The following is a 22909-nucleotide window of genomic DNA, read 5'->3' on the forward strand; positions in this document are numbered from 1 at the left end:
CTTGGTCTTATTTCCAGGTGTAAAAAAAAGGATTATGTTCAAATTACACCACTAAAAAAATCAGTATCTTTTTCACTTGAAAAATAAGATTAGGGATAAAGCTACAGTTCTACTCTTGTACAAATTTAAATGAATCATTGAAATTAAGTCAAAATTTAATGATGGGCTGGTGTTTTTACTTTTTTTTAGCCTTAGGCTTGATTTAATTGCGCAGCTTGTTGGAAAGTTAATATTCCTCCGGTCTTAAATATAATATATTTATACAAATTAGTATAAAAATTTTATATTTAAGACCCGAAAAATATATAAGTTGATTGGTTGAATTTGTATTTCAAAACAAAAGATTGTAATTTAAAAAAAAATGTTGGGAATGTAGACTTACTACGAGTTCGCATTTGGTACTCATCACCTGATAAGTAATCTGGACCGTCTAAATTTAATATTTTTAAAGAATTATTTTAAAATAAAAAATTATATTTTTTAAAAATAATAATTAAGAGATTATCTTTATTTTTTATCATATATCTATTAAAATAATTATTTTTAAAAATAAAATAAAAATAAAAATAAAATTAAATTAAATTTGAACTGTTCAGTTAGGTGCTCATCAAAACTGATGAGCACCCAATGCAAACCCAGAACTTATTTGGGTTCTACTCAAGAAGCTACTTCTCCAATTGTGAGGAAAGTGTGAAACTTTTCTCAGGACGCGTAAGACAAATTAAGCTTTTTGATAAAATAAGTAAGGCGTGTATATTTCTTCTCAGAAATTTCGTTTATTTCTGTTTTTTGTCTTTGTTTCAAAATAATTTTATAAAATAGTTTTATAAAACAAGTTTTTAAAAAACATGTTTAAATAATTATTCTAAAAAAATTAGATTTAAAGATAAACATATTGAGTTGGGAGAGTAAAACTTCGATAAGAACTCAAATATTCAAACAGGAAAAAAAGCCATGCAGAGAAAAAAAATGTTTGCCAATTTTCTCAAACGAAAAAAATAAGTGATGCAAAATAAAAAAAAACAACTAAAATTAATTTTGGTTTTTTTAATTTTTTTAAAAACAGATCTATGTTTTTTTAAAAAAAAACACTTAACTAAAAGCAAATTATCAACCAGGTTTATTTTATTTTATTTTTTTAAAAATAAAAAATTATTTTCAAAATAAGAAATTACTGTGAAATCTCAAGTAACGAACATAATTACTAAGAGCTCCCAATAGTAATAAAAAAATCCACACGTTTTAAAAGTAAATGACAATTATTAACTTATCATTTAAACTTGGTAGTAATTTTTCTTCTTTAGGACGTTGCTCTCACTGTGATTCCCCCAACAAAGAAAGTCTTAATTCCCCTCCCCTAGTTACCCCAACCGAGCACGACCTTAAAATTTAATACTACCTCTGATTCTTAATAGAATAACTTATTTGATTTTTATTTTAATAATAAATATAAGAATCTAATCTATTTTGTCTTTCATATTTATCTATTTTTTTCTCAAGATAGCTTTTGTAATAATAGTAGTTTTAGCTAATATACTTTATTAGTAAGGATATTTTAAAAAAGATAATACATATTTATTATAAATAACTAATTTAATTAGTTTTTTAATTTATTTAAATCAATGGATTAAATTTTATATTAATGACCGGAGGTCATAGCACTTTACAGATTATATCTTCTGGAATATTAGGACTGTGCAAGACACTTGTAAAAGAAAGGTCATTGTCCACAAAATGTGTCGGCAACGGGAAGTAACTTTTCACCCCCAATTTCTTGTGGATGGTTTGCACAAATTTGAATATATCTGCACATGGGTACCTGGATGTTTTAATAAAATTATTTTTAAAATGTTTCACTGATCGGCTGGTAAATCATTTTAACGCATAGCAGTAATATTTGTCTTCACCAATAAAATATTGCTACTGAGGACAAAAAGAAGCAAAGTTAAATACGTAAAGCTCGTTCAATAATTACGGAATATGTCTTAAAAGACATGAAATTTATTAAGGTGGGAAATGGGATCATGCTTTGATTTGAAGCCAATTAGATTGAAAAGGGATACAAATTGTAATTTAAAAATACAGGATTAAGACATGATTGAAGTGATTATAGCGTATTGGCCTTAAAAAGAAAAGGAAGAAGCAAGTCCAGTAATTATGGCATAATTGTATAAACATCATTGGTTAGAGAGATGAATGCAAGCCAGACTTTTGAAGCTGGGAAGCAACAAGAGGGAAAAAGAGAGGCACTATCCAAAAGATTTAAAAAAGAAAGAAAAGAACAACAAATGAGGAAGTTTTATAACTTTCCTATAAGCAACAAATTGTCCCACATCGGATAACAACTTTATACCAACCGACGGAATCCACTCTCTGGCTGTCACGCTTCGGACTGGGGAAAAAGATGAGGGAGCTTTGTCCAACAAATGTTTGTTTTAAAATGGGAAGAGGTTATATTATCTCATTCGTTGGATCAGTTTTTATTTATTTATTATTCATTCTGAATTATATTTTTCATTAGAAAAAATAGAGCCAATGCGCATCCACTTGTATATAAGAAATATGTTCTAATTTTATCTGGATTTAATTGAGACTCTTCCTTCTTTATATATATATGACAATAAATTAAATTTCCAAGAGAGATCTTATAAAACAAAAACTTAATTCCTGACGACATCAAATTTTTTAAATAGTTAAACTAAAATGTGATTGTTTATCTATTTCTTGACAAATTTTCAATAAATATTACTCCTCTGGTTCTAAATATAATATTTTTGTAGTGTAATTTACACTACAAAATGAGCCTTATATTTAGGATCGGAGTATAACATTAATGCCTCATTCTTGAAAAAAATATGATTTAATATCAAAATTTGGAAATATAATTTTGTATATTAAAATTATATATATTTACTCTTCCGCTCTTAAATATAAGACCCTTATACCAGTGGTATAAGGGTTTTATATTTAGGACCGGAGAAGTATCATATAAGTTTCATCACTAAAAAAATATCCTCATGTCTATAACTAAAAATTTTAGAATAAATGATATAAACATCTTTTGAATTTTATTTTTGTGATATACACAAATGATGAACCTCCTTAAAATTTAAAAAAAAATTCAAACACTTCATTCAAAATTTAAAACTTTTTTTTTATCCAAATATCCCCTGTTTAGGCTTTTTAAGGCTAGCCTTATGAAAAAACTTTTGTTTAGCATACATAAAGTAGTATGTCAGTTAAAATATTGAAATTACATATGAACGTAAAATAATTTTTTAAAGAAAAGATTTAGTACATTTTAAAGACTAAAGAATACATATATAATTTGGACAACATTTATGAGATATTTATCCAATTTATTTAAAAGCTATAATTAATTCTCACACACTTTACACTGAATGTTTATTTTGTAACATATGAATTGTGCGACAGTGACAAACTGACATGTATAGATATTATGTATGCTTAATTATGATGAACTTTGATAATAAAGTTATAAAATAAAAAAATAAAACTTAATAACAAAAAATATTAGAAAAAGTACATAAAAAAGATTTCTTAAAAAGGAGGAAAAGCCGCGGAATATATAAGATTACGTGCATGAGCAACCAATTATTATGCAGGTAATTATGATGAATGCATGAGATTTTTCTTTTTCTCCTTTTTCGGCCCCTTTTCCCAATCACTATTGCCCCAATCAAACTGCCAAATTCTTTCCTTATTTTTTTTTTTCACTTTGTTTGAATCATGCACACTCGCGCCCATCCCCTTGACTTGAACATCAAAATTCTCTTTTCCAGTGCCCTTTTGAGTTGCAATATCTTTCAACATCTTCCTAATTATTCTTTTGCCTTTGGACAAAGTGATTGCCATGTGCTATGTCCTGGACCATTCATTAATTAGCTCTTTGCTTTCGCTGTTATAATAATTCTTGTCCCCAACGGCTACATTATTTCAAACACTTTAGACTTATGTTTGGTGAGCAAATAGTTTCAGGATTTCATGTGGCTGGCTTACTCACATTTGAAAACGTACTTCAAATCTGTTGCCCATAAAATACAAAGTATGTACAGTTTCGGGATATTTTCCTTTAACTTTTTTCTTTCTGATTAAAAGCATTTCACATGTCGTCTTTGTTTTCTTTGAGTTTGCCTATTATTAATAATTTAGGTTCACTGGATCTTAGATTTGAGCTATATATATATTGATTAAATGAAACATAGACAGAGAGGGTTTCTTCAATTTTATTGTTCTATGCTCAATAAATGAATACCAATTAATTTAGAACGAAACACTGCCACTTGGAAATAGCTTATATATATACAGATCGGATCGGTGAAATATGCAACGTGATTAGGATTCAGTTCTTTTTTAAAAACTTCAAAACAGAATGAAAGATGACTTTTTTCTTTCTCTAATAGTTTGAGTCTTCCACAATAAAATTAATTATTGCTCTGGTCAACTCAACATTTTTATTAAATTTGCCCTCCCATAAGTCCCAAGCAGGCTTCGAGAAGTTTGCTCTGTCCAGAGTGTAGAGTATACAAGTTGATTTTTGTAGGGTTTTTTTCACAACAAGAACGTTGCAATCTTGAAAATTGTTCCTTGCATAAATGTTAGTACTATTTTGAATTTCACCGCAATCCTCTGATAATGTGCCACTTGTGAAGTTTTTACCCCTGTATGATGACTATTTCTATGAAAGATTAACATGGATAAGATGGGAGTACTTAGAAATAGGAGCACAAGCATGAATGAGTGGATGAGCAATAACAAAAACAAAATTGGATGAGTGAGTTTGAGTAAAAGTGCATGATTCCTACCAAATAAGAAGGATAACATAAGCTCAACTCCTGAAAAACATACTTATTGAAAAAGTTTTAACCTTAGTACTCCTAACCCGACAGAAATTAGTCTTGCACACAAAATAATTAGAGGATAGTTTAAGTTATACCAAAATGAGTGCATGATTCCTCAATGGCTTAGCAAGGATCCGGGCCTTCCAATCTCACTTTAATTAGCTCCCACCCATAGAAAACAATAGTGAATCCCCTCCACCAGCTTAAGCAAACAAACAAAACAAGTACACTTATCTGCCTAACCTTAGCGTGAATAATACTCCCTATTCTTGTTCAAAAAGCATATTCCCCATCACTATTCTTTACCTTACTTTTGAAAAAGATTAAACCAAGCCTATGTATATATGGTCCAGTTCTTTCTTTCCCTATCTGCCCTCTGTTTAGATCTTACAGAAGACCAATATATACCAGTATATGATAATATAACAAAAGTTTGTAGAAGACACTGGACCTTTATCCTTTATTATGTTTTCATTAACTTGCTGCCCGGGTTGGTCCACTTCTTTTTGGGAATTGAGAATTCCAATTCCAATCAGGCCCTACAAGTCCTAACGATTACATGGGGATATATTAATAAAGACAAAGGATGGCATTCACAGATCAAGTTTCAACAGTTTATTTACCTCTCACAGCGCACTGTTCAGTTGTTATTATCATTATTCAAAAGAAATTCCTTTCTTGCTCTGAGAGCGCCCAGTACAACTGGCTAGCTCGTGACCTTCATACCCATATACTCTATATATGTATCACACTGTCTCTAACTTTTTGCTGCATATAATCATATCACTCCTTCACTCCCAATTTCATCCATCCCACAAATTTCCGCTGTTTTCCACTGTCAGAAACTGCAGATGGGTCGGCGTCCTAATCTCATTCTTGTCTGTTCACTTTCTCTAAGTCTCTGTCTTTATCCCTACTTCACTTGCGCTCAGCTCAGTCCACACCACTACTCAAAAATCTGTCCTAATCTGGAGAAGATCGTTAGAGAAGCAGTTCGAAAGAAGTTTCACCAGACATTCGTCACTGCCCCCGCCACCATTCGTCTCTTCTTCCATGACTGCTTCGTCCATGTAAGTAATTACCAACCGGACTCCTTATCATCATCCCAGAACAGTTCAGTTCAAGTTTCAATTTGTGCAAACTCTGATATATATGTATGAATGTTTGGTACGTACAGGGATGCGACGCTTCGATTCTGGTAGCATCCACGAAGAACAACAAAGCAGAGAAGGATCACCCGGATAATCTGTCACTGGCCGGAGATGGGTTCGACACGGTGATCAAAGCAAAAGCTGCGGTGGATGCTGTTCCTCAGTGCAGAAACAAAGTGTCGTGTGCCGATATTCTGGCTCTCGCCACTCGTGAGGCTGTCGTACTGGTTTGTGCTGATCGATCCATCAAGTTTTCTCAATGGAAGATATATATATGTATGTATGAATTGATAATGAATAATTTAGAATCATTATCGATGATAGGCTGGAGGACCGTTCTATGTGGTTGAACTGGGGAGGTACGATGGGTTGGAGTCGAAGGCGTCGAGTGTGAATGGGAGGCTGCCTCGCCCTGATTTCAACTTGAATCAGCTCAATTCTCTGTTTGCTTCCAACGGCCTCACCCAGACGGAGATGATTGCCCTCTCAGGTAAATATGGCGGGCCCCACTTGCTTTTCCACTCATTTCGTTTATTTCATTACATTCATAGGGTGACCGCCCAAATGGATCAAAGTCCCAGTCGCCTTATCTTTTCCTGCTTTTCTCTGCTCGACCATGCATGTGGGTCAATAGCATCTCGCATTAATGGGCTTGCTGAAAAGAAGAGACAATGAAAACTAATGGACATTTGGTTGGGCCCATGTTTTGTATCATTCATTAATGAAGGGGGGAACATGAAAAAATCCTTATACTATGTGGTTCATGATTTATTCCATTTCAATAGATTTTTTTTTAAAAAAAAGCATCTAATATTTTTTGAGTGTATAAATCAATTAAAACATACTCTAGGAGATAATGAATTTATTTAAATTATAATCATATAAATCAGGCACAAATTTATCAGTTCACCCTCAAATTTATAATAATAATAGTAGTACCTCTCTAGTCCGTATTATCTGTTACTTGCAGGAGTTTTTCATACGCTAAGAAAAGTATTAAATAGGTAAAATTTTTATTTTTGTCCTTATTAAGGAGAGCATTAAGGACCATTATACTTTTTCTCACTCATCCCTTTGTTCTTCACCTTCATTATAATTAATAGGGATAGAATTGAAAATAAAACATTGAAAAAAATACAATTCACAAATTAAGAAGCCAAAATTTCTCGGTACAAGCTACAAATAATAAGGGAATGGTAAATCAGAGATTATGAATTGAATGCAAATGGCAAAAACAAATAGGGGAATAAAATAATGTGAGGGCATTAAGTGAGGTTGTGAGTTGTTGCAGGAGCACACACCCTAGGATTCTCGCACTGCAGCAGATTCGCGAACAGGATATACCATTACAGCCGTAAGATGCCGGTGGACCCCACGCTAGACGCGAGATACGCGGCGGATCTGAGGTCGATGTGCCCGAGGAACGTGGATCCAAGGATAGCCATCACCATGGACCCGGCCACACCTCAGGCCTTCGACCACCAGTACTACAAGAATCTGCAGCAAGGGAAGGGCCTGTTCACCTCGGACCAGGTCCTGTTTACCGACCCGAGGTCCAGACCCGCCGTTAATGCCTTCGCCAGCAGCGCCCACACTTTCCAGCAAAATTTCATCGCCGCCATCACCAAGTTGGGCCGGGTCGGTATCAAGAACGCCCGCAATGGAAATATTCGCACCGATTGCTCCGTACTTCACCGTTGATGCCTTGTCTGTTATTATTATTAATATTATTAAAGTTTTATTTGGATATTAATAAGAGAATGGTTTCATGTTGTACATGCGAATTTACCATGAATTCAGGAGTGGGGCTGGCTATGAATGCTTACACCAAGTTACATCTACTGTATCCATTGTCATGGTCTTTAGTGCAAGACCAGTCAAGAAGATTAATAAAATATTTGTGATTAATTTTCAATTCGTCCTTCTCACTTGGCAAGAGAATATGGTGAGAAAAGAATTCCGAATTCTCTCTTTTTTTTTCCTAACCTTGATTAAAGGCTATTCTAAAAATTAATGTAGTTTCTCAACATTTAATTAATTTTAAACTAATTTTCTTAATTTATGTAAGGTAATTAATATGTCATGCTGATAATTAGTCGAAGAAATCCTTGTAACAATGACCTATCTGTTTTTTTTTTTTTAAATTTAAGTTTAACCAAGTCTCATTCTTTTTTTAAAATTACGAAGACAAACACTAATAATTTAGGGTTACAAACAGAATTGGACTTGCAATTTCCTGCTTATATGGGAGCATCATCGCAATTGGGCTACAAGGCTTTCGGCCCAAGTCTCATATTTTCAGCGTGACTAATCAACTTTTTGTTTTTATTTTTAAGACACAGGCATCCTCCCTAAACCATTTGAATGGTAGTTATGGGTCCGCGGGATTCAGTTAAACCAAAATTCACAAAGCCCAACAATAAAGGTCCCTAAATGTATGCAAGTTTGGATTCCTTCACTTCCTGGGTCAGCAAGCCAGCTCCACGGTTTTTGGAAGCAATAAGCTTATTTGGGCATAGGCCCATATAATGTGATCTACCTTTTATGTCAGGCCTTCACGGGAAAAAAAAAAATCACAAAAGAAAGAAGCAAAACTTGTCTGAGCGTTTGCCTGGAGCTAATCCCTTTACACCCGTGCCTCAAGATTTTCCTTTCTTCCTTTCCTTCCTTCCCTCCCTTTTAAAACATCTGAGAATGACATTTTCACCCTTCTGTTATTTTTGGGACAATAATTGTCTTACACTTCTTGCTCTAGCTTGTGACGCTTATATTTTGCCGCCTTATTTTCGAATATCTGATAACCCCGTCAAAATTTTTGAAGCAATATTAATTTAAACGAATCCACGTGTCTGTTTTCACCCCCTTAGACATCTTTGGACGATAAATATTTCGTTAAAAATTTTTTTTAACAGTTTTTAGTAGCAATTATTATATTTATTTTGTAGAAATCATACAATATCCTCAAGCTGATAGCTAGAGACTAATTCTCCCGAAACATAAAAATCACTCAAGTGAGTTTTGCCTCTCTCATCAAAGTCTTTTTTATGCACATGATCTGGTTCAAACTCAAAACATCATGTTTAAGGGACCTAGACATTTACCAACCGTATCAAGCTTTGTTGGTACAATTATTATGTATTTTACCTGTAGGCAATAAAACACAATTTACCTTCACTAGGATTGCCGAAAATATGGGTTGTAGTTCAAAATTTTACTAGCTACTTAAGAATTATAGGAACTCTTTAAATGCAAGTTAACCTTATTTAAATGATTTCATGTTATATAAGATAAGTACGTAAGTTTTGTGTATAAAAGTAACTTTGGAAATAATCACAGATCCCCACTAGGGGGTGCTTAGATTATCTTTTAAGAAGTGATTTTATGATGTTTGAGATAAGTATGCAAAAATTTTATCTTAATTTATGTGATTTTTTTAAAAAAGTGATTTTAGGTTTTCCAAGCATCCCCAAGCGTAAGACAAATATGTATGGGGAGGGGAGGCTAATAATACTGCCAGAAAAAACCAGGCAATAATGGGGCGACCAAAGTCAACAGAGACACCTCGTACATGCATTGAAGGAAAGATAGTAGCCAAAATGCGCGGACAGATAAAGTAATATGACAATTACGTCATAAAGTGAAAGAGTAGGACTGCTACTGCCATTGCAAGTGCACAGATGCGGTTTTTTTACTAATACCCTGTAAGCAGATAAAAAAAAAAGCTCCATATACTACGTAATAAGAATTATTTTCTAAAATACTATAATCAAAATTGTTGAAGACTTGAATAACTTTTAAAGTTCATTTAAGTAGGAACGAGTTTTTCAATAATCATCATTTTTTGTGTAACCGAATTTCATTTTGGTCTAAACAACTTCTAAACTTCATCACTTCTTGAATAATTTCTTTATAATCTCTCACCACACACTGATCTCCTAAAATAATTTTAAGAGTGATTTGATTATCACTTAAATAATGATAATAAGTAATGATTTAGATTTTAAATAATTAACAATAAATAATGATTAAATTGATATGAACAAAAAATAAAAATTAATTTTTTTGGGTCAAAAGAAATAAAAATTAGTTTACCTTACAAATAAAGACTTTTAGTATCTCTTATCCATAAGAAGACTTTTAGTATCGTGTCTTGTTCGCCTCCACATATGATATGTTTGTATATTCACTTTTTCTTGAATTTAATCGAATGTCTCATTTGTCTATATAGTTGGTATGGAAATTAGCTCATTTTACTAGACTCAACCCTCCATTCCTTATTGGTAGTTGGCATATATTTAAATCAAATCAATGTGATTTAACTTAAAGAATTGATTACTGGAGGTAACAAATGCTTCATTTGATAGACCACCTCACTCATCTAAACAAATTGATTGCAGAAGTATAAGATGTAAAAACTAAAAGATTTAAATATAAAAAATAAAAATATTATTTATATATCAATTATGAATTATATTAGTTAGTTAATTTTTTAAGTCCCCTAGTTGAGCTATTAATAATTTTCGACTAAGTTTTTACAATTTACGTTATACTTTCTATTTTCTTAATTAAAAGTTAAAATTATTGTATAATTTATTGTAACTAATATTTTGTTTTTTTATGACTTAGTTTTCTAATTTTTACAAAATATTTAAAATTCACAAAACTTCTAAATTTATAATGGATTGATTTGTAATATGTTTTCAACTTTTTATAACCAAATTTCTCAAATTTATTATTAAGTTATGTTAGCCCATCTATAACTTAGTGTTTTTACATCAAAATAACAATCACCGCTGTTTGGACCGTTCAAAATATTTTTATTTTTTTCTATTTAAGAAAATTATCTTAATGCTATAAAATCCTAAATAAAAATTATTTTTTAACTTTCAACTTCAAAAAAAATTATGTAATAACTAATCGTGGTTCTTTGGCTTTTTTATTTATGTACTTTAAATAGTAATTTATTTTACTCAAATGCTATGGCATAAAAAAATATTTACGGATATGCTACATTTTAAAATTATTCAGGAAGTGATCGGGTCTAAATTATTCATGAAAAACTCGTTCTTACTAAGAACGCATTCAGTGGATCTTACGTTAAAGATTGAATAACTCTTTCTTATCAAGAATGAGTTCAGCGTAGGACTTACTGTGTAAGACAATTTCACTTTTTCAGTATGGGCCAACTACACCAACTATATAGATAAATGAGACATTCGACTAAATTCAAGAAAAAGTGAATATACAAACATAACATGTGGAGGAGAGCAAGACATGATACTAAAAGTCTTTTTTATGGGTAAGAAATACTAAAAGTCTTTATCTATAAGGTAAATTAATTTTTATTTTTTGTTCATATCAATTTAATCATTATTTATTGTTAATTTTTTAAAACCTAATCATTACTTATTATCATTATTTAAGTGATAATCAAATCACTCCTAATGATGAAGTTTAGAAGTTGTTTAGACCAAGATGAAGTTCAGTTACATAGAAAACGATAATTATTGAAGAACTCATTCTTGCTTAAATGAACTTTAAAAGTTGTTCAAGCCTTGAACAACTTTGACTGTAACATTTGGGGAAATAATTCCCATTATGTAGTTTTTGGGGAATTTTTTATTTATTTATCGGGTATTAGTGAAAAAACCCAGACAGATGCTTTTCCTCATCATTCTCATTTAGTAATTTAATACTAATATATTATCTCGTTTTTAATATAAAAATAAAATAATTAATTTGAGGGTGTTAATCAAATTAATTAACTTAAATAAATATTGTCTTTCTTAAAGTACTCCTATCAATTATGTATATTGAAACTACTCTTTGATAAAAAAAAAAATTTTAACATATGTAATCCTCATAAAAGAATTATTTAAAGGCAAAATGAATAAATATTAAAAACAAAGTAAATATGAGTCTTATATTTTAAATTAAGTTATACTTCCAATAAGCTCTTAATTATATTAAGAATATGAGTTAGTGTGTGTATATCATCAAGTACACTCCCTATCAAGTATTAGCGCATCAACAGTAATGGGTGTGGGACTTGTTTGGCAATACTACCTATGGTCTTTAATATAAGAGCTTATTTTATTTTTATTTTTGTTTTAAATATAAAATCCCAATCTATTTTAATTTGTCTATCATATTTATCTATTTTTTTAAAGATAGTCCTTATAATAATGATAATTCTAGCCAATACATTTTATTAGAAAGGATATTTTAGGAAAGAAAACACATGTTTATGAATAACTAACTTAACTAATTTCTTTAATTTAGTTAAATTAGTCGACTCACTCTTATATTAAAAAGTGGAGGTAGTATTCTCAAAGTACTTGAACAAATTTTAGGCATAATATTAAATGAGTGCCTGCAAATATGCTCGGTACGTATGGATATGTAGTATTATGTGCTTATAAAAGCATTAATCTTTCTTTCTTTATTCCGGATATATTTATACACTATTACTCTTCATATGCTTAATACGTTACATATATCATAAATTAAAAAGTCTTAATACGAACAACTAGCTCATTAACTTCTCGTTAGGTCATTCTTGGACGAAAGTTCCTCTCCTAAGTGAGAGCTTTCTCTCTCCTGTGTGAGAGGTGGTTACGACGGTGATCGTCGATTTGTGTGAACTCCGCCGCCCACTGCGACGGAGACTAGAGAGTGTAGCTGATCTGTTGCGCATTGTGACAGTGAGGTATTGGTGAGGTTTTGTTCTCTCGGAAGATTGGAGGAATGGTGGATCGAGAGATGGAAGGCAGGGGAGGTTTGAGCAACAATGACCGTGACGTTGAAGGTCAAGAAGTGAAGTTAATTTGGAAGAATAGTGAGAACCGGAAGCTGTATGGTGGTGCTTTAGTAGGAAAAGTGATAACGGATAAGAGTATCCATAAACCTACTGTAATGCGGATGATACGAAAGGGCTGGAACTTAGAGAAGAGTGAAGATCTAGAGATTACCGAAGTGGATAGTCACGCGTTTATCTTTGAATTTCGTCGCAGAGAAGAATTTTTAAGGATTCTTCGAGGCCGTCCTTGGTCAATTCAAGGATTGTTATTAAATGTTCAAGTGTGGCAGAAGTTTATGGTGTATAAGGAGATTGATTTTAATTACTGTCCGTTTTGGATACAATTTCATGACCTTCCTCTTGAAGGCATGGATATGGAAAATGTGATTACTCTTGGATCAACAATTGGTGAAGTGGTGATGGTGGAAAATCCGAGGCGTGGAGGTTTTCTGATCAGAAGCCTTTTGAGGGCAAGAGTATTGGTGGACCTGAGAAAGCAACTAATTGCAGAGAAGAAAACATCACGGCCTGATGGTGAGCCAGTCTGGATTAAGATAAGGTACGAACGATTACAGAATTTCTGTTATAGATGCGGTAGAATAGGTCACGATCAAAGAGCTTGTCCTAACCGGGATGATGAACACTCTGACTTAATACTTGCTTTTGGTAATTGGCTGAGTGTGCAAGCTGCTAAGAATCTGGATGTTGAGACCATTCTATGTAGGAAGGATTGGGTGGAGAGTGAAACTGATCTGATTGGAAGAAGGTCTATTGAGTTAAAATCAGTAGATAATGGCAGATTCAAGGATAAGTGGAGGGATAGTACAAACAGAAAGAATGAGGAGGTTAGAAGTAATGATGCGAATACTTATGTGAATAGGAGGAATAAGGAGAATGTTAATCCAGCTTCTGTTGCTAAGGAGGTTAGGGTGGAAGAATTTAAGGAGGGGAAAGGAAAAGATGGTGAGGCTAAGAACAATATGGTGAAGGATTGTGAAGGTAGTAAATCTCCAGTAGTCATATCAGAAGCAGAGAAGCTGAGTTGTGTTAACTCTCCCAGCCAAGGGGAAGATCTGTCAAAAGCCCTGGTTGTGTATGGTAATCAGTCACTGCTAACAGAAGTTACTAAAGGAGTGAGTGCGATCAGGCTGAAGAGGGAGCTGGAGGATGCAGTTGAAAAGGAAAAAGTAAAAAGAAGAAAGTTTAATTTTGATGATGACCCACTGAAGGAAATAAAAGATGAGATGAGGGAAAAGAGGCCTGTGGAAAGAAGAAGTGTGAGGATTTTGAAGAGGAGGATCAGGAAAACGAAGGTATCAAGTTGTAAACCTGATTCTATTTCGGGTATTCTCAGTAGTCTGGATGTAGATGGCTCTAAAGAGTACAGTAAAAGTTGTGGTAATAGAACAATGACTGAGGGTGATGGTGGCTGGCCTCAAACAGCCACCAAAGAGCCATGATTTAATTAGTTTGGAACTGTCAAGGATTGGGGAGGTCCTTGACAGTCAAAAAGCTGAGGGAGGAAAACTTTAGAAGAAATCCCTCAGTGATCTTCCTAATGGAGACTAGAATGAAGAAGAAAAAGGTTGAAAATATTAGAAAAAAGTGTCAAATGGATGAGTTGGTGGTAGTAGAGCCGCAGGGTCAGAGTGGAGGTTTGGCTTTGATGTGGAAGAGGGAGATTGCAATTAATGTTTGGTACTGCTTGAAGAACATTATTCACACAAGCATGACCTCTGCGACTAAAGGGGTACCTTATTATGTCACTTTTGTGTATGGTGCACCTAGAGAAGAAGAGAAAATGCTTGTATGGAATAAGATGAGAGACATTGCTTCAAGGATTGATGAGCCCTGGCTCTGCATGGGGGACTTTAATGATATTGCGGCTTGCTGTGAGAAAATTAGTAGCAGACCTGTAAATGTGAGAAGAATGTTGAATTTTCAGGGTATGCTATCAGATTGTGGTCTCCTGGATTTGAAGTTTAGTGGACCTCGGTATACTTGGAATAATGGTAGGATGGGCAGTGCACATGTGAAAGAAAGGTTGGATAGGGCTGTGGCAAATGTAGAATTTTGTGAAGCTTTTCAGAATGCTTTGGTTTTGCACATAGAGCCAGTGGGCTCAGATCATCATATGCTTTGTGTTGATTGCAATTTTAAGCATACTCGTGTGCAAAAGCAATTCAGATTTGAAGCATATTGGATGGAACACGTGGAGTTCTTAAAGGTAGTTAGAGAAGGCTGGAGATTGGAAACTAGTGACTTCATTGACAAAGTTCAGGAACTACTATGCAGGTTGGCAAAGTGTAAAGAGGCTTTGACAGAATGGGGAAAAGCCACCTTTCCGAATGCAAGGAAGTCGCTTGAGCAGTTAACAAGGAGGCTAGAAGTCTGTAGGAGTGGTGTGTTAACAGAAGATAATAAAAATGAGATTGATGATTTAATTAAGAAGATGGAGGAAGCGTGGGACAGAGAAGAAGTGTATTGGTGGCAGAGGGCACGTGTGAAATGGTTGGAAGACGGAGACAGGAATACCAAATTCTTTCACTCAAGTACAATTCAAAGAAGAGTAAGGAATAAAGTTGTCAAACTGAGAGGAGATGGAGGAGTATGGCTGGAGAAAGAGGAAGAAATTAACAACACCTTCATTAGGTTCTATAATGATCTCTTTCTGTCAAAGGGATGTACTGGAGTGGATGAGGTTTTGAGGTATGTGCAGAGACAGGTCACTGCTGAAGATAATCTACACTTGGAAAGATCAGTCACAAGGGAAGAAATTAAGGCTGCAGCTTTCCAGTTAGGAGGAGCAAAGGCACCTGGACCTGATGGCTTTTCTGGTATGTTTTATCATACTGCGTGGTCTGAGGTTGGAAATGATGTGATAGACATGGTGATTGATTTTTTTTGAGAATAATGCTAAATTAGATAATTTGAACTGTACGAATGTGGTCTTGATCCCGAAAGTCGAAAATGCTGAAACTGTAGGACAATATAGACCTATTGGTTTGTGCAACTTTGCTTATAAAATTGTCTCCAAGGTACTTGCTAATAGAATGCGTGGTGTATTGGCAAGAGTGATTTCTAATAACCAGAGGGCTTTTATTGAGGGAAGATTGATCCAGGATAATATTGTGATTGCTCATGAGGCTTATCATTACTTGAAAAACAAAAAGAAGGGAAGAAAATTTGAAATGGCTGTTAAGATTGATATGAATAAGGCTTATGATCGCCTGGAATGGGACTTTATTGAGCTTGTGATGAAAAAGATGGGATTTGGGGAGAAGTGGGTGGGATGGATCATGGAATGTGTTAGATCTGTTAAAATGTGTTTGGTGGTGGGAGGAAGAAGGATCGCAGATTTGAATATGGGCAGGGGTATTAGGCAGGGTGACCCACTATCTCCCTTCCTTTTTATTATGGCTGCAGATGTTCTTTCTGTGATGGTTCAATGGTATGTGGATCATGGGAAGCTAAAGGGTATTAAATTGGCCTCTAAATGTCCAGTGCTTTCTCACTGTTTTTTTGCAGACGACTCTCTCTTTTTTGTTAAAGCTGAAAAAAGGAATTGCAAGCTGTTGAAGAAAATCCTGGATGACTACGCTTTAGCTTCTGGGCAATCAATTAATATTGATAAATCCTGCATTTTTTTCTCAAGGAACACAGTTGATTCGGTCAAGCAAGATGTCTTTCAGTCTCTTGGCATAAGAGGTACTTCTGAACCTGGAAGTTATCTTGGTTTACCGGTTTTATGGGGCAAATCTAAGTCTGAGGCTCTGGTTTTTGTAAAGAACAAGATGAGTTTGAAAGCAGGGTTGGAAACAAAGATTGTTATCTTTTGCTGGTAGGGAAATTATGATCAAAGCAGTAGCTAATGCCATACCAATCTATCCTATGTCTTGCTTCAAGTTTCCCAAAAAAGTCTGTATAGAATTGGATAGAATGATTGCGGGATTTTGGTGGGGACAAAAGGAGTTGGAAGGTCGGATTCATTGGAAGTCCTGGAGTTGTATGTGTAGTGATAAGGGGGAGGGTGGTATGGGCTTTAGAGATTTCATGAAAATGAACAAGACCTTACTTGCCAAAACTGCTTGGAGATTATGCCAAAATCAAAATGATTTGTGGTGTAGAATACTAAAAGGTAGATATTTCCCAGATTCTGATTTTATGCAAGCCAAAAGGGGTAATAATGCATCATGGGGTTGGTATAGTATTTTGGAGGGACGGCAGCTTCTTCAAGAAGAGTTAATTTGGAAAGTGTACAATGGTGCTGAAATTAGTCTTTTTGAGGATAAATGGTTGCCTGAAGTCAAGGGCAATTGCCTGAAGCAGAGGGTACTGTCTGATGATATGAAGAAAATGAAGGTTGCTGATATAATTGTTGACCAACAATGGAACTTTAGCCCTGTGGAGAATATACTAGATGATGACGAAAAGGTGTGGATCAATTCGGTAAGATTACCTGTTGTGCAGGGGGTTGACAAGTATGTTTGGTTGGGGAGTAGGGATGGCACTTATTCTGTGAAGCTTGGTTATAAGGCTGCTAGGAGGGAGGAGGGTAATATGGTAGAGGAGAGACCTAGTAGCTCGTATAAGGCTTCTAAGAGATTGTGGAACAGCATTTGGCAAATCCGAGTACCTCCAAAGGTTAACCATTTTCTTTGGAGAGCTGCGAATGGCGTGCTAGCAACTAAAGCAGAACTCTTTAAAAGGAAGTGTGCTAATAACCCAATGTGTAGCATTTGTAAGGTGAGTGTTGAATCAACTGAGCATGCTATTTTCCTATGCCCCTGGGCCCAATCATGCTGGTTTGGTTCTCCCTTGGCCATGAGATTTGTGGAGGGTAATATGATCAGGTTGGATAGGTGGTTGGAGGAGTGGTTGACAGGGAGAATGAAGTCAGAGGATTATAATATTACTCTATTTGCTTGTCTGTGCTGGAATATTTGGAAGGAAAGGTGTAGCAGCATTTTTGAACATGTTGAGGTTAATGCTGTGAACTGTTTATCTAGAGTTATCAGATTGGCCAACGAATATTGGAGTCAGTTGGAGAGAAAGGAAAGAAGGAGAGGGATGGTTGATTCAGATGTCAGATTGCTATCCTGGCAAAGGCCTCAGACATGGGTTGTAAAGATCAATGTGGATGGTGCTTTTTGTCCTAACAGGAAGTGTGCGAGCATTGGTCTGCTTGGTAGAGATAGTGCAGGAAGGTTCCTAGGAGGAGTGGGGAAGATGGTGGTTGCTGACTCGGCTTTCATGGCAGAGTGCTTAGCCTTTATGGAAGCGCTCTAGATTAAGGACATCTTTAGTGAAGGTAAAGTTGTGATCGAGACTGACTCCCAGCTGTTGTTTAAAAGTCTTAGAAGTGGTGACACAAAGGGATGTGAGTGGAACTGTACTGACGTGCTGAAGAAGTGCTTGGAGATTGGAGGTTCTGTTAGTAATTGGTCGATGTCCTTAGTTTCTCGAAAGGGCAATAATGCTGCGGATCTCATTGCAGCTATGATAATGAGGGATATGGTACCGCAAGGATGGCTTGACAGGCCACCATTCTCTCTTTTGGAAGTTTTAAGACAGGATCTTCAAAATCCTAGTACTGATGCTGGCGAGAAGAAAGGAATCGGCTGAGTTGCTGATTACTAAAATGTGTATTCCTTCTTTCTGATTTTCAATAAAATGGACGAATATTTCAGCTCAAAAAAAAAAAAACTTCTCGTTAGGTCGACTTCAAGCAATATCACCCTCTGGTCAAAATCCAGACATTTGTGATTAAGTTTTAAGAATTTCCCCGTAATTAGTTAATTGCAATGCTCCATATACTACTCTTAAAATCTCTCTCTCTGCCTGCGAGTGATTGTAAGTCTAAGGCTGCGTCTAATTGATCGCTATCACTCCATTAAATTACAGAAGAATACAAGGATGAGTATAATAATATTAGTGAAAAATGAGGCATAAATGTCTAACAAAGTTGATATTAATGGGTTAAAGTAGAGAGGGAGAACAAGGTTCGAGCAGGAAACCAAGCAGAGGCAAATACGACATTATGTCCTTTCCACGTCAGCAGAAGATGTTGGTCTTGCTTCTTGAACCCCCACGCCGCTGCATGTTCGTCCAGCATGGCCTTCACCTCCGAAACGGTGTCGTCGCTGAAGCTAACCCCCTGAAACCCAGCATCTCTCATTCGCTGCTCCCACCTGCCCTTGCTCTCAAGCCTCTCTACCCTCTCAGCCCCTTCTTGCGCTATCACATTCTCTATCTTCCAACATATGTCCGCTTCGTACCACTGCCTTTGCTTGCTCCCTTGTTGAACAAACGCGTCCACCATGTCGTACGGTATCCACATGTAGTTAAACGCAGCCCTCAGCCTGCACACCAAATCGCTCGATGTCAAATCTGCGTCCTCCTCCACCAAAACGACAAGCGTTGGGTTCAAACTCCGCAGTGCCTTCAGGAACAGTGATCTCAGGGATGAAGAAGAGGCAGCGGATAGGGTTTCGTCAGGAATCCAGTGGAGCATCATGTGACAGTTTATCACCAAAGCTTCCGTCACCTGAAGGTGGTGCAACCCAAGGTATTGGATCAAAGCAGCGAACCCGTCTGCGTGAGTCGATGAAACCACTCTAAAATCCATCATGACGTTTTTAGACTTTGCGAAATTGACCAGCTTTGAACCCAGTTCGTCGTAGGAAATGTCAAGCATAGGCGGGATGTTTCTTGAAGCACCCACTACTGTGAGCTTTATCAGAGGAGGGACGTCATGGCGGGAAGCGATGGCGTCGATTAAGGTGGGAATCTGCATGCAGTGTGTTGAGCTCAGGTCAACGATGTGGATGGTGGAGAAACCTTCCGTGGCTTCTAGAATGGCCGAATTAGCTGCTGTGAAGCCGAAGCGATGCCAGGGGGTGACGTCGACGAAGTTGGCGAGCTCGATGAGGGAGAAGCGGTGGGTTCGGATGGCGAGACTGGTGTTGCTGTGAGCGCTAGCGACGGCGGCTAACATTTTGGAGCTTCCAGATTTGGCGGCGCGTGCGGCGAGGGCACGCAGGAATGTGGCGGCGAGACGCTGGTTGGAGTCGCCGTCGGGAGGTGCGATGTTATTGAGAACCCAGAGGATTTGTTGGGCAAGAGTGACGTCATTGGCCTCGATGGCGTCGGCACAGTGAATAAGCAACTGTTCCATGCAATTAGCATCGCCCAATCTTCCTAGTGCCTTCGATTGTTGGAATTTTGGCCACAAATTGGTCGTCCTAGGAACTTGAATGTTGTTGTTATTACTGATGGAGTTGGAAAGGGGTGTTATTTGGTGCAAAGGTGGCAGTGTTGGTGTGAACTGCGTCATAGAAATCACTTCGACACTGTTAGTTGTAGCCTTGTAGGTTTAGACTTGAGATAGAGAGAGATATGAGAAGAAATGAACAAAAAGAAAGGGGAAGGAACGGTATATAATGCAACCAAAAAAAAAAAGGGATCAGAGCAATTCAGAAAGGGGCAGAAAAAGGGAAAGTGACCTGACCAGCAGTGGGGAAATAGGTGGTGGGCTAGCTTTGCCATTGGGAAAAGATCCAGATGAGGTGAAATGAGCAGTGAAGTTGGGGGAGAAATCTGAAGAGTTCTGAAATCTGAGAATGAGAAAATGGACAGACCAGCTTTTTGGTGCATAAGGGGCATGTATGTTTATCGTGCTTGGAAAAAGAGAGTGATGATGAGCAGTAAGAGATCAGGGGCAAAAACCCCATCCCGAAAAACTGAAGTGAAGTGAAAAGAGAGGCATGGTTGGGGAGGGGAAAACAGCCAAAAGATTAGCAGTGAGCAACATATTTGGTGGCTACAAAGAGAGGAAGATCCTAATGCTGAAAACCCTTATTGTTATTTCTGAGTTTGGGTGGTGAGCAACGAGAGAGACGAATTTGGAGGCATGTGAAGCAGCCGGCCAGCAATTTGTCTGCATTTGGGAGTTGGGATTTTGTCATGTAATGGTTAGCAGTCTGGGAGAATTTCAAACAGTTTAGCTTTTGGCTCACTCCCTCACAGGGCGCCTTTGCATCATCTTCAATTCATAAATCGATAAACCATTGTGATGTAGTTTTAATAGTCTAAATTTCAAATTTTAATCGTCTATATTAAAGTTAAATGGTTGAATATACGATGAGCACCCTAATTCTATATATTTTGATCCTTGAACATAACATACATAGATGCCCCATTTTTTTCACTCTTATTTACAGGATTTGATCTCTCCCAAATTGGACTTGTCACATTATTTTGAGGGATTTCTATGACTATAAATAGTTTCTTTCTTCTTCTTCATTCTCCTTTGAATCATCCTTTCATCTCCTAACCCCCCCCCAGACTAACAAGTTTTATCTGAGCATATTGTACGAGGAATAAAATTCGCGCCATCCCCATTGGTTTTGGTCATCTTTTCTATGGGACTAACTATTTCCCTGTCCAATCATCATAACGGCGGATATGACTATCTCAGAACAGTATCAGGACATGTTCTTTTGCAGCAAGCTAAGTGTGAGAAGAACGAAAATATGACAAGAATATCCTATAATCCAAACCATTTTTTGTCCACAACAAACACATCTCTAGCTACTCCTTTCCAAATTTCTTTTCGATTAAAATATTCTAATCATTTCGACAAATGCTGGAGTCTACCTGATAATATAAAAGTATTGTTTGTTACATCTGTGATTAAATGATGTGACTATAACTCTACAGGTAAGACTCTATCATCCCACAAGATACGAAATCAAAGCAAGTATGAAAGAATTAACGTGCGCAATAAATAAGAAAATCCCTATTACGTTTCGTTGGCTGTTTTTGTCGCCCACTCATAATCAATCAATCAATCAATATATATAATATACGGATGGATATACGTGTCGAAAACAGTAGTTTTAAAATATGGTCCGAGTAGTATCTGAAAACACTATTTTTAAACATTATTTCAGCTTCGTTTTATAGTTGTTGTGCGTATGAGCCAACTTCTCTTCTTAACCCTTTTACTTGACCAAGTTTACGTCTTAGTGTTATATGTATATATATAGACCAAGGCTTCCACCATTTTAAAATGTGAATTTCTCTTTTCTTTTCTTTTTTTTTGGACAACTAAGAATCCAATTATTATAAGTAGTACAGTGATGCACATAACGCCGCCCCCAGGAAATTTGATAGGAGGGGACCAAACATAAGAATCATTGGTCAAAAATTACTGCTCACAGCTAATTGTCTGCTTTTATTATGCCGTTCTTTGTTCCATATACATAGATACTACATTATCAGCCGCAGAATTTGGTGAGGTGGCTTCTATATTTATATATATTTTACCTGCCGAACATGTTACCCAAGGCATGCTTCTTACTGATCTCTAGAGGAAAACTACGTTTCACCAAGCATTCTGCGGCAATCATTCTCCATATACATATATATTTCTCACGGCACACACACACACTCACTCTGTGTGTGTGTGTGTGTATCATGTGCTTGGACGAAGTGGAGTCAGAATGTTTCATGTAGACGAAGATCTGTCACGTGAGTGGCACGCCCCCGGGAGCGTCCTATAAATTGGCTTTTACTGTGAGAAGTGAGAAGCCATGCTGTGCAGCGCCTCGTGACGTGCTTTGCTTTGCTCCCTTTTCCTCCTCCAAATTTAAAGCCCCATGTCCCCAGTCCAAATTGACTACTACTATTACTACCTCCAGCTCTAATTATAAGAGCTAGTTGACTAATTTGAGAAGATTAAGGAAAGGAGTTAAGTTAGTTATTTGTAATAAATATGTATTGTCTTTCCTAAAATATCCTTACTAATTAAGTGTATTGGCTATAACTACCATTGTTAGAGGACTACTATCTGGAAAAAATGTATAAATATGAGAAACAAAGTGAATTAGGGTCTTATATCTAAGACCAAATAAAAGTCAAATAAGGTCTTATATTAAGGATCGGTAATACTTCTTAATCCCAGCTAGCCAATTTCTTAATCCATATTTTTATTCTTGATTCTTTTGTTGGTTGATTATCCGTTATTCATATACATTTCACTACTGTACGTAGCAAGGAATTATCTTTAATATAATGCACCTGTTTTTCATGTT

General features: G+C 35.9%; 2 protein-coding genes across 2 annotated transcripts; one reads left to right on the plus strand and one right to left on the minus strand.

Annotated features, from left to right (window-relative positions):
* Positions 1-5583: 5583 nt before the first annotated feature.
* On the plus strand, positions 5584-7930 carry LOC114751840 (peroxidase 51-like). The gene is made up of 4 exons (XM_028940526.1): positions 5584-5932; positions 6040-6240; positions 6338-6503; positions 7305-7930. Exons 1-4 carry the CDS (start codon positions 5714-5716, stop codon positions 7712-7714), a joined length of 996 nt encoding a protein of 331 aa, XP_028796359.1. The 5' UTR covers positions 5584-5713; the 3' UTR covers positions 7715-7930.
* Positions 7931-18783: 10853 nt separating this feature from the next.
* On the minus strand, positions 18784-20148 carry LOC114751837 (scarecrow-like protein 32). The gene has a single exon (XM_028940521.1). The coding sequence runs from the start codon at positions 20146-20148 to the stop codon at positions 18784-18786; it is 1365 nt and encodes a 454-aa protein (XP_028796354.1).
* Between the last annotated feature and the right edge of the window lie 2761 nt (positions 20149-22909).

Source organism: Neltuma alba, unplaced genomic scaffold, assembly GCF_004799145.2.
Source record: "Neltuma alba isolate B1F8T4 unplaced genomic scaffold, ASM479914v2 tig00007130_pilon, whole genome shotgun sequence".
In the NCBI taxonomy this organism is placed as follows: domain Eukaryota; kingdom Viridiplantae; phylum Streptophyta; class Magnoliopsida; order Fabales; family Fabaceae; genus Neltuma; species Neltuma alba.

Bases quoted from the DNA above. Each gene is read 5' to 3' on its own strand.
- LOC114751837 (XM_028940521.1), bottom strand. From the start codon at position 20,148: ATGACGCAGTTCACACCAACACTGCCACCTTTGCACCAAATAACACCC.
- LOC114751840 (XM_028940526.1), top strand. From the start codon at position 5,714: ATGGGTCGGCGTCCTAATCTCATTCTTGTCTGTTCACTTTCTCTAAGT. The intron at 5,933-6,039 runs GTAAGTAATTAC...TGGTACGTACAG, and splicing joins TCCATGACTGCTTCGTCCAT to GGATGCGACGCTTCGATTCT. The intron at 6,241-6,337 runs GTTTGTGCTGAT...TATCGATGATAG, and splicing joins CTCGTGAGGCTGTCGTACTG to GCTGGAGGACCGTTCTATGT.